Below are 18,240 nucleotides of genomic sequence, written 5' to 3' on the forward strand. Positions count from 1 at the left end.
CCAGGGGTGCTGCATAATGGCAGACCCTGTGCTCTGACCCCAGGCTCTCTCCCTATCTGTGTGTCTTGTGGAGAGCAAGCTGGGGTATGTGAAAAGATAACTCCTAATGCAAGAAATGGTAAAGGGTTAATAAAGTGATATTATTATTATTATTATTATTATTATAGAAATGCATCAGTGGGTGAGAACATTTTTAGTCTGAGGAAACATTTTGTATGTAAAACTGGTGGTGAAAAAATCACCATTCAGCAGGCAAATGATTCGCAACACAAGGTCAAAGCTACATCAGAGAGATTTCAAAATAAAAAGGGAAATGTACTTGGATTGACCCAGTCAAAGTCCTGACTTCAATACTATTGAGCATCTAAGGAAAGACTTAAAAACTGCTGTCTACAAGCGACCCCAAGCAAATCGAGAGAGCTGAAACTTATCTGCCAAGTCAAATGGGCAAAAGCTGCACCGGGCTAGTGTGCAAAGTTGTAGAGACTTAACCAAAAAGACTTGTGGCTGTAATTGCTGGCAAAGATGCTTTAACAAAATATTGAGTTCCTGGGTCAGAACACTTGTGCAATCAGCTTCATCATAATCATACTTCGTTTTTTTGTCTCTTTAGTTTTTGCTGACATTTACAGGAAGTTATCTTACTCATCAAGGTCTTGAGTTTGAGTATTTAGATTTTAGATAAAGAAATGACGTTGCATGCAGCACTTAATGATTTCACAAAACGGAACACCACAGGAAAGGTCTAAATACTTTTGTAAGCCACTGCAAATTAGTCAGTTTTGCACCTTGTGCATCCATTTCCCAAACTAACCATTATGATGTCACATTTGGGTGCTGCAGTGGCTCTGTGGCTAAGGATCTGCAGTTGTGGCTGGAAGGCTTGACCCTGCGCTCTGACCCCAAGCTTCTCTCCCTGTCTGGAGAGAAAGTTGGGGTATGTGAAAAGACAAACTCCTAACACAAGAAATTGTCTATGGCCAATATACTTATCTTATCTTACCTTACATTTGGTGGAAAATGTGGCAAAAAGCTGTACCGTCTTGGGAACAACATGCCTTGGCTAACAGAGACGGAACAAGTGAGGGAAACGTTTGTATTTTCATATTGACAAAAATCACCAAAGGTGAAAAAATGCTACTCCTGCCTTTCCCAGCAAAAGGGCAAGAGGAGCTACTAGAGCTCTGTACCAGAAAAAGAGAAGGTGCTGTTGCTCCTCCGAGGCCAAAGCCAAAATATGTGATGGTTTTGGTAACACTGCTGACATGGTTGAACCTTGAAGAATTTAAAATAAAAAATGTGGTATTTATCCTACTATTAACGAGATCCCTGAGAAGACAAAGACATTGCATCATCTCAAGGGATTAAAGTGCACTGTGGACTGACTTGAAACCGAATAGTGAACTCTTATGCGTTACACAACCATGCTGAACTAGAACACTGAAAGGAGATATGGTTCACATTAAGCACAAAGATGAATATGACTCACTCCTACTGGAATTTGAACATTTAAACTCTGGGTCTTGTGTGGTTGTGTTTAGTATTACCTAATAACAGTCTATAGCATGTTACTTGTATGTGTGTGTTTGATACTAACTGTCTTCTCCTGGGTTGTCAGAGTTTTGTAGTGTAGGGTGTCTGACATTTAGTTCCTTAATGTAATATGAATGCTATTATTAATATTACTAATGGTAGTACTAGCTCTGTCTTGGTAACTATCCACCCTCATCATGTAGATTTTCTACATATACATATTTTCTTTTCATATACTGTATATTCTGTGGTGTAATGTACTAAGAAACTCTTTCTTACCATGCCCACTGTATTTTATTTATATTTTATACTGGGTTCAGGTTTAGTTGTAATTATCAGTGGTGATCAATTAGGGCAATAGGAATGTGTCATAAGAAATTGAAAAGGCCCTTTCTCCTACTCTACTCTTCTTTTAAACTTATTTGAAAAAGTCTCTCTGATTTTGTTATTACCCCTCATGTGTAGGAGATTACTAGACCTGAAGATAATACTGCATTTTATGGGTTCCAAATAGACTTGTTCAATAAACTTAGGACTCTCTCCTCTTCCCACTTTGGGACATATTGTTAGTTATTGTAACAACCGCGGGTTTCAGTATGGAATGGAGCAGGCATGGGACTCAGGGAATGTGGTTAAACAACACATTTAATAACTCGAACTGGGGAAAGGTACACACACAGGGACAGGGGTTACAGTGCTGCACCTTCACTAACACACAGACACGAAGGGAAGAGGCTGTCTCCCAGCCTCCGCCCCACTATATACAGTCCCGTAGTCCTGCCCTCAGGCGCTGTTTGCAGCCCACCTTGCGTGTGCATGGCTAAAGCACCCTGCGTTTAGAGAGAGCAGAAGTGGGAAAATCATACAATATGTCTCTTATCCAGTAACTAGAGTTATCCACGCTCTACTGCTATTAATAAAAAGTGGGAGCTGACTGACTTCATGCTTCACTTTGCTTTTAACTGGAATAAAGAATTTAAAAGATCAAGGATCTACCAGTATATATTAGGGGAAAGAAATATTAATGTTTTTGCAGAGCTGTTACCAAATTAAACATTTACTGTATACTTGTTGCAAAGAGCACATTTCTCAAAAACAGTTAATGCCCAAGCTTTTGATTTGATATGACATCTAGGACTATTAAAATCTCCTGGGTGACCTACAGTGAGGGTGACTGATTTAATCAAATCAGTGTACGTAGGCAAAATGTACAGTACAATGTCCATGTTCATAACATTAGCTCTTTGCCAAAGGCTGCATTCTGAATACCACACTCTTTAATACTATACTGTATATATCAACCAGTAGGCAACAGTGCTACAAAACTCTGCTCTGGACAAAACACACCTTAATTGTAACCAGTAGAGCAAGGCTCTTCAGTAGGACCTGGCCACTGGAATAGTATTGTGAAAAACAAAAAGAGAAGAAGCTCTAGTTTAAAATAAACCACTGCACATGGAAACACACAGTAAGCTGTTGCTATCTGGGCCTATTGATGAGATTCCTGGGACCTGGGAGATTCAGCCTAGCTGCGAAACCACCAGCTGAAAGGCATGCAAGGCTAAGAAGAACAGGACTTATCACCTGAACTATCTTCAATAAAGATTCTGAAAAAGCAGGTGGACGAAGTGATTCTGCCCAGCCTCTTGTACAACCATGAAGTCTGGGATTAAGCTATTTAAGCTATTTAAGATAATATTAAGGATCAACTCTCCAAGTGATTGTAGTTTAAAATAAACTGAATAGATGAACAGATATTTATATTACAGGAAGTGCCCTAGATTGTGAAAGCTGTAGTTTATGAGAATACTGTTGCTATGAATTATGGTTACAAATATTGTTTAGGTTTTGTCAAATCACTTGGAAGGCAGAATTTTTTTTACCACTTCTAATTCACCAAAACTTCAAACATGCAAAAGGCAAAAGCAAAAACCATAAGGCAGTTCTCTCACAGGAGTTGGGATTCAGCAAGAGCTAATTAATGCTTACACCCTTGTTAGATTAGAAAGAGAGACATTAGAATTAATTTCATCATGTTGAGGGAAAGAAAGATAGGCAAGGAATTCAATATTGACTTACCTGTACATACTTACTTGCAGAGTTACAAATTACAAAATATAAAAATGGGTCATCACAAGTTTGCTAAAACGTTTAATTTGCATCAAACTGTCAAAGTATCACTGGCATAAACCTTGCCATTAGAATACCACATGCATGATATAATCTTAAAGACTAAGTTAATATTTCAATCTAATAAACATTGAAAGGGCAACAGTTGTTTAATCTAATTGTTAAGTACTGTATACAGTATGTATACATGCGCAGAAAAATAGCTTTGTTCCTTACAAGAAAAAAACAGGGATTGGTCACTAAAAAAATAAAAAAGAACAATCATATAATCTGCTCAATAACAATAGGGTAGGAAGGATGCTAGTTAACAACAATAATAACAGTCTATACAGGAAGGAAATTTATGGCAAGAGAGTGATTCCTTCAGAGAACGGGATTACAAAAAGGGTGATGTTGAAGCATAACTAGATGTTCAAACAGAAAACACACAATACTGACCACTCAGTAACATAGCAGGTATATTGCAACCAATATAAGGAGTTCATAAATATACAATAACGGGCTTTTTAACATACAATTTAACTTCAGGTGTACTAAGAATATCAAGCTGCACAACAGTTAGGGTGGTACTTTGCTGAGGATCATCTACAATCACACATTAAATTACAATAAAAAACATCCACTTTTTCTACACAAGAAAAACAACCGCAACAAAACAGCAATGGCCCACTGACAATCCGTTCCAGGTCATTACTATTAACATTTTATATCATATTTTCTTAACCTTGTTTCAGTTGGGCTAATACTCTGGGTGGTATTATGACTAGTGTATAATAAGACACACTGATAATAAGACATGGCTTTTGGATTCCTGCTCTATGACTTTAAGACTTCCATGTTGCCAATTCCTTTTCTAACTACCTACTATTTAGGCTTCCAAAACCACAGTTGATTAAAGGGATGGTACTGTATATGATAAAACCTCAATATTCACAAAATCACCTATTTGCAGGCTGCACAACAGGAGACAAAATGCAGGCTCCCACTTGCACATCTTCATCTCATGGATCTACTTCACCTGACCTGTGTTCACATCTGTAATAAAGGCACAGCTTGGTTTACAAAGAGTTAACGCTTATGTAGAAGTGCATCATGGCGTCAGCTGGTCACTTTCCGACAGGAAAGCATTAGATGTGAGCTGTGTGCAGGCCTGTTATGAGTCATGCATGTACTGTATATGAATGTTGTGCTGCAAAATAAAAGAAAAAATAAAATACCTCCCTGGTCCCCTAAGTTATCAGAGTCTAAATTCTTGTGTGTCCATCTCAGATCCTGACATGGAGTTCACAACAAACTATTTAAGTGATATACTGTAGCAAAGACCTGGCAGAAGGTTTTGAGGTGAGAAAAGACAAAATCAGAATTTTCTGGCCAAAAGGCAATGTATTATATCGGGCACAAAACCAACACAGCACATTACCCACTCAACACTCTTTCTTACTGTCAAGCATGGTGATGTCAGCATTATGTTTTGGGACTTTTCATGAAAACCTCGTCAAGATGGAGCAAAGTACATTTACATTTCAGTAGGACACTGACCCACAGCACAAGGCAAATGCTACACTGGATTGGCAAGATTTGCAAACTGCTGTCCATCAATCCTCAACTAATAATGCTCACATTATAAAAAATCCATACAAATCATTTGTAATTCAACAAAAATAGAACATTACTGGAAGGGATTGAATGCTTTGTAACCATTGTATTTGTGATATAGCAATGGCAAATATTGTGCTTTCCAACAACAAAATACCATCAAATCTAAAGCCAAAAAGAACCTAGTCTCAAGAATTCAAAAATTAATCAAGAACCATTAGTTTTCTTATTCCCATACCATTGAATATGTAGGTTGGGAAATGATTCATTTGATTTACAGTGATACACTTTGTGGAGAGAACTGTTTTTTATGTAGTTGGTGAAAATAAGCACAAAACATGAATGGGACTGTGGCATTGAGAAACAATGCAGATACCCTTTGCATTTGTAGTGCTAACATCTTGTAGGATACTACACCATGCAAACACCACTGCAATGGCTCCTACATTTTTTAGACTTTTTTAGGATTTTTAAATAATTTGTTTTTTAAGTATGTCCAGGGAAGTGGATAGAAGGTTTCTACATAATTCAGATACAGTTATCCAGTTCTCCAGTAACCAGTTCTCAATGAATCATTGAATGCCTCTATTCTGCAATTTGAGAACTCCTCTTTTAGGATCATTATCTAAATGATTTTGAAAATCTCCTTAACAACCGTATCATAGGTTCTATCCGAATGAATCGTTTACTCTTGCTGCTGGTTTGAAGGACTCTAAAATGTTGGTTAATCCATAAACATATGAAGAATTGTATGGCCATATACCTGTAGATGATTATTAATTTTGTTCTTATTGTTTTTATAACTTTAGTTGTCAAATGGTACAGTAATTCTTTAATTTGTTTGGTTTTGTCATCCTTTTACATTAGCACTGCCTGTTTTGTGTGACTTGTAAAAACGTTTTGCTAAATAATGTTTAAGTCTCTCCATGAGAGGAGATTGTGTGAGGCTGCAAATGAAACACTGTCATCACCACCTTGGCTAAATCATATAATACAGATTGTATGCACTCTAAAGAAAGACTACCGCCATCTTATACTTGACATATGTTTGTTTCAGACAGAGTTTTAATGGGAGATGAACTTCAGCTTACAAAAAACTGAAAAAAAGTTTTTGTGTAACACACAAGTATCAAATGAAATCTTTAAAAATTAAGACATTTCGAGAAAAAAAAAACTTTAAATGCGTTGTTAGAAAAATCAGTGAACTGTGAATTTGTCAGAACAGAATGTTCAATCCAAGAAGTTCAGGTGTTCTCACTGTTCTCAGTAAGAAGTTTTCTCATTCCTTTTGTCAGGGGAGATGGAACTTTGTACATAACACTGACTCACTCCAAAGATAGTGATGTCTTCAGTATATGATTTGTTTCTTCTGCCGTTTCCAGTACTGGGAAATTCCATGACATTAATTGATATGCTTAAAAAAAACTTTCCACAAAAGTGTAAGCTTGTTATCATTTCTAAGAAGGTTTCTCCAATGTACACAGCTCTGTATGCCAGAAGATCATTCATTAATTAAAGTTATTTCTTTGTCTTTCTCTGCAGAGATGCAAGTATCATGTATTTACACATAAAAAAGAGCAGACATTGTCTAACATCAACAGAAAATAACTTCAACTTCTTAACAGCCTTCGATTTTAATAATTTAAACACAGAAGTAAAGCAACTGAGACTACAGGATATGATGTTTAGCAATGGCTTTCTGTAAATGACATTCTATTTACAGTACATGTGTATAAATTGCTGTCTTTCATTTCAGGTTCTTATTTTTCAAATATTGTAATAATTAAGATTTATTTCACATTGCTTCTATGAAAATACTTCAGCTCGGCATAGCCATCTTCATAAAATGATGGTCTATCAAAGACTTATTGCCTAATTTTTTAGTATTATTTTTAAGACAATGGTTGCTTATTTACACTCATTTAGTATTTTAGGGCACAATGAAATAGAGAATACTTCCTATTAACAATCTGTTAAGGATCAGAATTACAATAAACTGGACTTGCCATAAACTTTGTCTGTGTCAATATCCCTTGAGTCATACAGCGCTGATTCACTTAAGCTACCTTTATTTTTCTTTTATTTGTGAAGCTCATCTTTTATTTGATGTCCTACATTTGTGTTTTGATTCTCTTTTGTTTGACACACTCTGAGCTTCTCTTTTGTGTATTAGGTTTTGAAACAAATTGAAACAGGCCAGTTGTTTTCCTTACGTAATTCATTGTTTTAATGAGATTTAAGTTTTTATTGTAATTTGAAAGAAAGCTTTTTCTTTCAAAAATAATTTGAAATGTTTTACTATTGAGTTTTTAAATAATTTAAGTTACGCAAACTTGTGATACCCTGAATCATGCAGTCGCCAATGTCACGAAGCATTCTTTCAGGACCCTGTGCAGACAACACAATCTGGGGAGGAGTGAGGAAAACACGGAGAAAATAGCATGCAAAGGGGCTGGAAGGAAAACAGGGGGCATCTCCATGGTGCGCTGGTGTTTGGGGGAGGTGCGGCCGAGACAAACAGTTCAAAGGAGTCCGAGGCAAATCCATGAGTGTAGCAGTGTAATCCAATAAGAGATAATCCATCCTGACAGACAGAGATAAAAGCCGGAGCGGGATCCAGTGGCGGGACAGGGGAATAAAATGGGGGTCATGGGACCAGACGCTCCCTAATGCCGTGGTGAAGCCTGTGCCGTCGAGTCGCTTCTGGACTCGCGGATAGACAGGCTTCTGGGCGTCCATCTTCCAAAGCTAAGCCCAGATTGGCAGGAACGCCTGGCTTTTGTAGGACAGGGGCAGGAACCGGAGGCAGGTGCAGGGAATCAAGAATAAAACTAGGAAGGGCTGGAGCATCCTTAAGAGGAGGGGTTTAAGAGCGTGACGGCCAAAATGAAGGCAATATTAGGGTAATTAAAATTACTTTTCAAATAAAGCCTGCATCAGTGCTCATTTCAGTACTTTCATGAGGATCTACACGCAGGTCTTTCTTCTTTGGGTTAAAAGCAGGCCCTGCTTTTACATGATTTTTATAGACCCAGTGGAGGAAAAATATCAAAACTAATATAATCACAACAGTACAAATGACAATTCCAAAAAGGACCCCAGGAGTTACTATATATGTGTCATCTGCAGTGTAGTTCGAAGTTGGAGTAACAAAACCACTTACAACTGGAGGAAAGATAGTTGTTGTGGATCCTACTTTTTCTTCTTCAGAAACACACAAAAAATTATTAAGAAGATAAAACCCTTTTTCACAGTAACAGCTGTAACTCCCGAATGTGTTGTTGCAAAAGTGAGAACAGTAGGTGCCAGATTCACATTCGTCAATATCAACACAGTACAAACCATCTTCCCTTTGGTCTAATACAAATCCATCTGGGCACTTACACATCCAGTAAATGTTTGGATCACATACAGCTGGACATTCATATGAGGAGCAATGCAGTTCACACTTAGAAGTATTTTCATTTCTTTGCACGTATCCCTGAAAACAGGAACACTTGTAACTACCCATTACATTTTCACAGTCCTGCTGGCATACATCATTCAAACATTCATCAATGTCTTCGCATTTACCCTTAACATCTTCATACCCATCTGGGCATCTGCACGCAAAACTGCCAGGCATGTTCACACACACCTTCTCATGGTCACAAATTCCTGGAAGTTCGCAGTCATCTATGTCTCTACATCGCTTCCCATCCTCTTCCAGCTTGAATCCATGGTCGCACAGGCATGTATAGCTGTCATTGTGATTCACACAGAGGTGTTCGCAGTCTGAATTGACACAAAGATTCATTTTATTACAGTTCAGTTTATTATCTTTGAGTTCCTCGCCAGGTGGGCAAATACACTCTGGTTTACCATTCTTCATTCTACACTGGTGCTCACAGCCACCGTTTTCAAACTCACAACTCCAAGGTCCCTGAATCCAGTTATTAGTCTCATCAGCCACACATAAGACTTTGAAATCAGAAGGTTTCAGTGTTGCAATGCTTCCAGGAGGAATGGAGGCGAGATCCTCTCCCATAATTCCTAAAGGGGTTTTGTATAAAATAAACTCATCATAGTCTTGTGGCAGAGGGTCACAGGTTTTATTGAAATTGTACTCACACAGAAATCCATCCACTTCATCCTGACAAGACCTTTCCTTCCACTTCAGATCGCTGGAAACTGAGACACACTGCCGAGAGCAGGCTGAGACACTGTCTTCCCAGTTGGTAAAGTCTGTGTTTTCATCTTCTGTTACCCACACGTATCCTCTCAGTTTAGCGGTGTTATCCGTGCATCGCCCTGCAGGACGCTGAAGCCCGATCCAGAAATCTGCTTTTGAATTCTCTATTAACACAGCGAGTACTTCGTTTGATACCGATGATCGGACGGTCATTAAATTTCCTTGCAACTCACATTTGTTCTTGGCTGTCTGAAAAGTGGCGGAATCCTGGTTTATGCTGTAGCAGGCGTTTCCTACACAGACACCACTTTTCGCCGATTTTCCCGTTATTTGTAAAATAAACTGAACCGTAGCAAGAATTCTCATTAAACTCTCCATAATCTACAGTACGCAATAAAAAGGAATACATCTGATAGTAAACTGCTTCCTTCACCAGAGTTTTGGTACAAAACTATACTGCCAGAGGTTGCTGTACAGCTCCTATTAAATGAGCATCTCTTCCCATTGGTTCGAAAAAGGAAGGAAGTTCCTTTTTGGTAGTGCAGCTGTTTCATTACATATTTGTCAATAAGAAAAACATATTCTGGATTCAAGAATTGTAGAGTGATGATCTGTTTTTTGTACCCATGCTAGCATGTAATTCAGTCAAAACGTTTTTTTTTATTCTTGCCTGTTAGCCGTGCTGTAAGCAAAAACTTTCATCCTTAAAGTTTATGAAAATTAGGCGATTTATTATAACTTATTGAAACTTGTGATTTAACACTATAGATGTGCAGAATACCTGCAATGACCTCAGTTCTAAACCGCTATACCTTTTAAACATTTAAACAAAAAACAGCATGATACTTTCAGTCGTTTATCAAGACGTATTAATAACCCTTATATAATGACACGCTTGGTATTTCCAATTGTATCCCATTTAATTAAATTTATATTTTTATAAATGAACAATTTTAAACTTTTATATAAACTATGTTTTTAATTATCTGAGTTTCATTATTTAATAAAAACAGCCATGCCTCTCAGTATGTACTGTACCTTTTGTTTATATATAATAACATTTCTCATTATGTTCGGCATTGCTGCTCACCCTTGCCAGGAACATTGAAGTGAAACTGAACAAACTGTCACTATCTTAAATTGCTTATAATAATTGATGAAGAGTTGTAATTGTACAGAAATCTACATTCAATGTAGAAGGTAATCTATTGGGTGATTTTAACAAAGATTATAATCACCACATTCTGCAGTAGAAAAAGGTAAATAGCATTACTGGAAGTCTTTTTTATTTAACATTGGAACACACATTGATATCTTCAGCTCTTTCACAATTTCTGTAATGTGGCATTTGAAGGGTTAAATATGTTGGTGTTTCACTAAGTAAAACTGTAATTGTTTCTTCAGCTTTCTTCATTATCTTCTACATGAAGTGGTGTTGCTACATGATGTTTTTAAACTTCTATTAACGGGGCCTCCACACGGGGGACATTGGCTAAGGTTAAAAAAGACAGTACATACAATATCAAACTGCCCATTAGAGAAACAATTCCATATTGGTTCTCCAAATATTCACTGAACATACATAAGTAGCACATAAAAATGCAAAGGAGCAGGTAAAGGTCATTGCAATGCTGAAAGATTAAGCAAAGAAACACAAGGTTTCAAATAGCTTCACACCTCTCCACACCAGCAGGTCCACGCCTGCACTTCTCCAAACCTGAAACTTTGTGTTTCTTTTATCTTTCAGCAAAATAAGGTTTAGCTTGAACCCATAAACAGAGTGAAAAACATGTTAGTTAATGTCAAGTCCTAGCAGCTGTGTCTGTTAATATAAAGTAAGCGCTGTCCTGTCTATTGATTCAGTTTTGCTTTCGTCTTGTGTCACTTCTTTCTTTAGTGCCACGCTGGTTTGGTAGTATTACATTTAAGCATTTTCTTCAAATGTACATTAGCTCTCATTCTTTCCTTGATTATAGAATTTTCAAATGTTAGTTAAATACTGTATCTAGAGTTTTAATCTATTTTACTACTTAACAAATGAACACTAGTACTATAATTTATCACACACAATTAAATGTTTCCAAATATTAGTGATAATAGTTGACTAGATCGGAAGTTCATTAATAAATGCTCAATATTAGAATTATTCTTACTGTTTCAATAATTCACATATTGACACACAACAAAGAATTAATGATTTTTCTTTAATTTAATTGTATTTATTATTTCTCAAAGAAAGGTATTAAAGTGTAGAAATGTTTTTTTTTTCATTTTCCATGCTTAGAAACAAGATGAAAGAAGGACATTTGCCACTAAAGGAGAGCAAATGCTAATCAAACACAACACAATTTTATTGGCTACTTTATAGTCTTGTTAATTACTGTTAATGAATTTTAAACATTTTTACACTTGCTCCAGGCAAGAATATTAAATTAATATTTAAATTAAGTAATGTGCTTGGGCTTCTTAATTTCTGTTGAATGAAAAGTGGTTTTAGCTGGAAGCGATGCAGTCAGCATTTTGGATTCAAAACAACAAGTAACAAAAGGTCTTCATTGACTTCTTCCAGAGAATTGCTAGCATCATCTCACCATATTTCAATTTTGCCAATGTCTTTTAAACATCTCCATCACACTGTCTGTAATGCTATACTGCTGTTGGGATCCCATTTCTTCTCTCTTGCTTCCTAAAACACGTTCTGTGTTGCTTTCTTTATAAACTACACTCCCTCCGCCGATTACATTTTCTCATTGACTATTAATACACAACTGTGATTTCACACGCGCTCCTGTGTGGTTCTCCAAACCCTGTGAGACTCTGGCTAATAAAATTATTCTCCTACACAATGTCCACCGGCCCCCCACCCGGATTCCCTCTTCAACACTACACCTCTACAACAACCTACGCTGAAACCCCAAATACCCTGCACCCAAGTGACAAAACCATATTGCCTCCGACTGTGGCTAAGCAGGGGCTCACTTTCTGGCAAGAATTGTAGGAGACTTGTAGGAAACACACACTGGAGGCCAAACTGAAATTCCTAACTTTTTCAAAGTACCATGGACCTCCTCTGTGTTCTCCTCTTTTCTCTCATGGAAGGATGCTAAATGATGCTTAAAAATACAAATTTAGCTTTTTACAGACAATTACATTACTGTTACTAAGTAAAATACAGCTGCACAACCTTCTGTTTTATGCATGCCAGTAAAATCAGAAAGCCAACTGGTATCCATCTCGAGGTCAGGATACTCCTCAACCACGCATTCCTGAGATAATGGGCTCATGTTTGCGTTTTAACTGAGTTACAAAATGCCAAAAACAGTACTGCTCACATGAACTTCATTCATGTGTTAAGATTATAAAGCAATAACAGAACAGTATCCTAATTACATTTCTATTTGAGCAAGAAATAGTGACACTTGCTTCAGTAAGCTTAAGAATTTAATTTTGTTAAAACTGGAAAAGACAGACTTGTACCTCTTTGATAAGAGCATTGAGTACTTATGGCTTGCCCGTACCAACAGGTTGCAATACTGGAAAGAATTCAAGAGCCTCTTTTCTGATTCACGCAGTACACAACAAAAGTGCTTGTAGTTTTCAGGAAGCCAAGGAAAAGTAAATTTAAAACAGTTCTATGAATCATGTTTTTTTCCTTGCCAAGTAGCTGGTATTTTTTTCCAATGAAATCTATTATGTCACATAGCAACACATTCAGTCTTCACTTTAAAACAAGAGTTACAGTACATGACTAAATATGTCATCACCACGTCTGTTAGACAATGCTCAGGATAACGGCGTGTGGTTGGGACTCACTCTGAGACATCCCTACATCCAAACCACATTTAGACAGCTCTAACAATAAGCAACAAACTTATTATGAAGTAACAACTAACAGACATCTTATCTGGAGTGCACAACATGTCCTGCTGCCTTCCCCCAGCCCCTGGGTGTGATCAGCTGAACCCACCTGTGGTTCAGTGTGATAACTGCTACAAGAACCCCCTGTGTCTTTTTACACAGTGAAATAGTTTTTTTTTACATGGTTGAACCTTCAGCAAACCTAAGGCAGACATCCCAGTTCTTCACAATATCGTACATGATAGGAGACATTACTACTATTCCAGCTTCATATCTGTGAAGGCCCTCAAATACAGGCAATTAGTTTAGGTGTGTTTATATAATAAATAATAAAATAAATACTACATCAGACATGGTATGGAGACAAAATTCATAATGTCCGTGATTTACAGAGTATATGGACGAGAAGTCAGCACTCACTACAATCAGTTTAACACTGAGACTTTCAATGATTATTTGTACTCTATAGTGTACGACATGTTTGAAAAATACATCCTCTGATGCACCTGGACACATCATCAGAGATGTGTGATCTGGCATCACTGGGCGTTTCAGGTCTTTCCATGTTAGACACCTCACCCCGGTAACCCATCCAGGCATGATCAAGCCCAGGCTTGTGTCCAGGTGGCTTTGTTACCCACGGATCAAACCTCTTGATCCACAGCCAAGAGGCTCATTCTGCAGCCTCTGTGGTGGTTTTGATGGTTTTGCTCGTCCCTGTTATGCCCAAAGACTGTGGGCTCTACAGAGGGACTGGCCTGCAAATTCTCTGCATCCCACCTTGATATGTTTACATCACACTCTGCAAACATTCAAACAGCACTGTTAACAAGGTCTTTGTGCTGTAAATGGTTTGTGATTTTGTGATTTTCATTGTCACATTCACCTGCCCCCTGTTCTGTCCTTTATTCCAACCCCGTGCTCCGGAAGCTCAGAGCTCTACATTGGAAGACGGACGCCCGGAGACTCGCTTAGCATCAAGTCGATCGGCATCCTGACCTAGCTGAGTTTGGGGCTCAGAGCGCCTGGCCTCGTCATTGATTTTAACCTCCTGTTACTGTTCCGGATCCTGGTCCAGATTTTAACCCTGTCATGTCTTGGATGGATTACCCGGTTTTTGGATTTTGGACTGTGCCCGGATTTCCCATTTTGGACTTCCCTGGACTTGTTTGCCTGCGCTCCCCCCTTGCACCTGATCATTGTCAGTACCACCCCTTGTTCGCCATCCCTTCCTTTCCTAACTGTGTTTTCCCTGTAGCCCCTTTCCAGTCACTTCCAGATTATACCGTCTGCACAGGGTCCGAAACTACGCACTACACGGGAGTCAGGACCGGCTCCCATTACACTTACTTTTATTGGCCTCCTCCATCCCCTCTTCCCATGGCCACTATGATGGTGTAAGGGGACTTAAGCTGCTTCCCTAAATCAGCCTTCGGCTGCCAATCTATCGCAGTTGCCAGGAGACCCTCTGATACTTTAGGCTGTGGCTCCTAACCAGCTCTGACGAATGCAATGGCCAGATTTGCTGGGTACTGACGTTTACTGCTGTTGATATCCCTGCAAATAGTGTCCGCTAAGAACATCAGCACCTGGGGCCTGTGCCATTGATAGCCGCCTTCTCCGTGAGCTTTTGGGCAACAGCTGAGGATGTACATCCCTTATCCTTGACACTAAGGACATGCTGCTGAATCACCTTTGCCCTACAGAATAGGTTAGATGGACTAGGTAGGACATTGTAAACTACCTGGATCATTAATTTAATATGATGTGGCTCTGCTTGACCACAAAATCTTGCAGCCCATTGCATACTCGGATCACAAATCTTGCAGTCCATTGCAAGATACCATCTTGTCCATGATCCTTGCTGATGCATCTCTGCCCTCCTGCTGGTGCACACCTGTTCAACTCCTGCCTACAATTCCTCTTGGACCATATTTTATATTTTGTCTGCCTTGGGCCTTGATGTAACATGTTCTTGGAAAACAGCCCAGACCTGCTCATCCAGAGGCCAAAGCCCCTATCAGCTCGTTGTGTCTCAAGCATGCTTTAGCCTGCTCAAGTGTGTCCTGTGCTATTCACTTCCTCCAGTCCTCACTTCAATGCCTGCCAGGAGACTTTAAGGACACTGGATTCTCTGTACCACAGCACTCTCATGTCCGGGACAACATGAGCTCTTAATTCAGGCTGCTGATGTGGAGCCTCAGCTTGTTCTTGTACCCATACAGAGTGATACTGTAGGCTTTGTGGCTAGCCCAGCTACCTGCAGAGGTACTGGATGATCTTCCTCGCCACTGTCCACTGTACATTATTGGTAAGCCTTGAATTTGCCAGGCAATCCTGACTTATATACTGCAGCCAACCAACCCTTTAGCTTCTGTGCGGTTGCCTGGATGGCTTCTGTGGCTGCCTAGGCTCTTGACAGGCTTCTCCGTAATGGAAGCGATTGATGTATCACCCATGGAGAAGCAGAACTTGTCAATGACCTTGCCCCTCCTCAACACTAGTGACCTTAATTTTGCAAGCCTAAAAATCATCCGAGCCCAACTATTCAACCTCCAGACCTGTGTGCTCCCTGGCACAGTTGAAGTTGTGACAGTCAAGTCATCAATAAAACTCTAATTGGGAGCTGTGGCACCTCAGACTTGCTCAAAGGGCCTCTGCCCTTAAACAGCATGTCCACAGCTAAGGTGAAAAGAATCTCTTAAATGGTACAGCCCGTAATGAATCCCCTCCCTATCTGGAGCCAATCTGTTATTGCCCCAGAGGTAACTTTCAGGCCGGAAACCGTTATAATAGTCCAAGATAAGATTCCTGGTCTTCACTGGGATGTGATGCCACACTAGTGCCTTTTCCGCCAGCTTGTGGGATAATGACCCACATGCATTGGTGAGGTCTAAACACAACACAACCAGGTCTCCCATGCCATCTCGTGCTTCCTTGATCAACTGTGTGAGCATACCTGTGTGCTCCAAGCAACCTGGAAAGGTTCCCAGCCTTCTGTACTGATGTATCAATGTAATCGTTCTTGAGCAACACTGTCAAAGGCGAGGCTACAATGCTAAGAAATATCTTCCCCTCAACACTGAGCAGTGAAATGATCCTGAACTGTTTGAGGCTCATCGATTTCTTTCTAAGAATACAGATACCCTTGGCCATCCTCCGTTGTTGTGCCACTTTGCCTGTTCACCACACAGTGTTGTCCATTTAAGTTAACTCTAAACGTTTTTTTTTTGGTGTTTCACATGCTATAGCTGTGAAGTTGTACAAAAAAAATCAGAAATGTTTCATTTCAGTTGAAATGGGTATTACAGTATGCAAAGTTGATGGATTTTACAGTTAAAAAAAAAAATTGGCCATAGTCTTTCCGTTAAGGTGAGTGGTGAGCTTCCTCTGTATGATACACAGAAATAAAGACTTTTAACTTTATGCTCAGGATGTTAAGCACTCATTCAGCTGTTACTCGAGAAAGAAATGAACAGCTTTTTATGAAGCTTTTTGTTTGAAAAATCATCAGCCAATATTTTTTACACAATCAAAACCACCTCTGCTATTTAAAGTGTCCCCCTAAATTAATTTCTCTTTGTAATATTTAAATGTAAAATGAGATATACATTTTGTACAAAATGTTACTAAGTATCTTAAATTTGCACCTTCTGAGCAGAATTGCTTTACCTGTTTCCTAAATTCATTAACCGAAAAAGACCAGGATATTTTGCTTTAAATTCGCTTCAAGTCTAATTCAAATTTACTTCTGTGAGTAAAATATTTAAGTCGTAGTGAAGTGGTCCCATAACATAACAGAACATAACATACCACATCTTGTGTGTTTATTATGCTACAATTGAACCTAATGAACTACAGTGGTGAGCAAGCAGAATTCGTCTGCATTTACTGTGTACACCTGTAGCATGTTGATGAATAGTTAAAGGACTATGCATACTGAAGACATACTGAAGACTATGCATATGTGCAGTCTATGCATAGATCAGAGTGGCTGATCAACCTGCATTGGAGTAGCAGGGAGTTGGAAGCAGACTTGGACATGCAGAGTGACTGTTTGGGGGTTGAACTGACACTATATGAGCTACAGTATGAACCAAAGCAGCTCACAGAGAACAGAGAATTCTCATTTCTTGTCACCTACTACACCATAGTCTTTATGTAAAAAGTACTGAGTGAACACATCTCCGAGAAAGTAATGTGAAGTGGGACACAACACTGTCCCTGTAAGCGTATGGAATTTCATTCACTTTATCAATCCTGAAAACTGTAGCAGAAATAAAGACATTGTTACTGTAAATTATACACTAGAAACAGGGTGGAAGCTGTCTAGACCCACTGACACAAACCTTACACTGTGCAAAGACGTTTTCAATCTGTTGACATACAGTACACATAACTTAAAACAAACAGGTCACACCTTTATTTGAAATCTTTCACGACCATTTTCCAATTAGAACGCCCGTATAATTAAACTGATGTCAACTACAGTTTCCACTTGTGTTTACAGTCATAATGGAGGCTGATTCATCAACCACACCACCACATGGAATCATGACTGCATTTCACTTTCTTTTCTATAGGCATAAAACTTTCAAACATTTAATTTGTGTGATTTAGAACTGTACCTTTCATGCCATCTGCACGGCTTTACGCATCTGACTGGATGCCTGTTCCATAGTCTTTTCAAGACATCTACAGGAGGTTTCTAACACTCAGCCAAAAACCCAGGGGGGCAAGGCAACCCTTCCTGTGCACACTTGTTCTATATCAAACCCTCCATTCAATTACCCCATGTGAGAACGTGTTTTTAACCATTTACTTCATAATTGCATAATTGTCATCCAGTATTAAAAAATTTAGAGGCTGATTGGTGACCTCTAGTGGCAGGTCATTGGCAACTGCAGTCCAGTCACTTCCTAGGCTGACCTGCCAAGGCTGTGGAACTGTGG

General features: G+C 38.9%; 1 protein-coding gene across 1 annotated transcript; it reads right to left on the reverse strand.

Annotated features, from left to right (window-relative positions):
- Positions 1-3,664: 3,664 nt before the first annotated feature.
- LOC148674850 (thrombomodulin-like) lies at positions 3,665-9,947 on the reverse strand. Its single transcript, XM_088625527.1, has one exon. The coding sequence runs from the start codon at positions 9,806-9,808 to the stop codon at positions 8,180-8,182; it is 1,629 nt and encodes a 542-aa protein (XP_088481653.1). The 5' UTR covers positions 9,809-9,947; the 3' UTR covers positions 3,665-8,179.
- Between the last annotated feature and the right edge of the window lie 8,293 nt (positions 9,948-18,240).

This window comes from Lepisosteus platostomus, chromosome 3, assembly GCF_059453375.1.
Source record: "Lepisosteus platostomus isolate fLepPlt1 chromosome 3, fLepPlt1.hap1, whole genome shotgun sequence".
Taxonomy (NCBI): domain Eukaryota; kingdom Metazoa; phylum Chordata; class Actinopteri; order Semionotiformes; family Lepisosteidae; genus Lepisosteus; species Lepisosteus platostomus.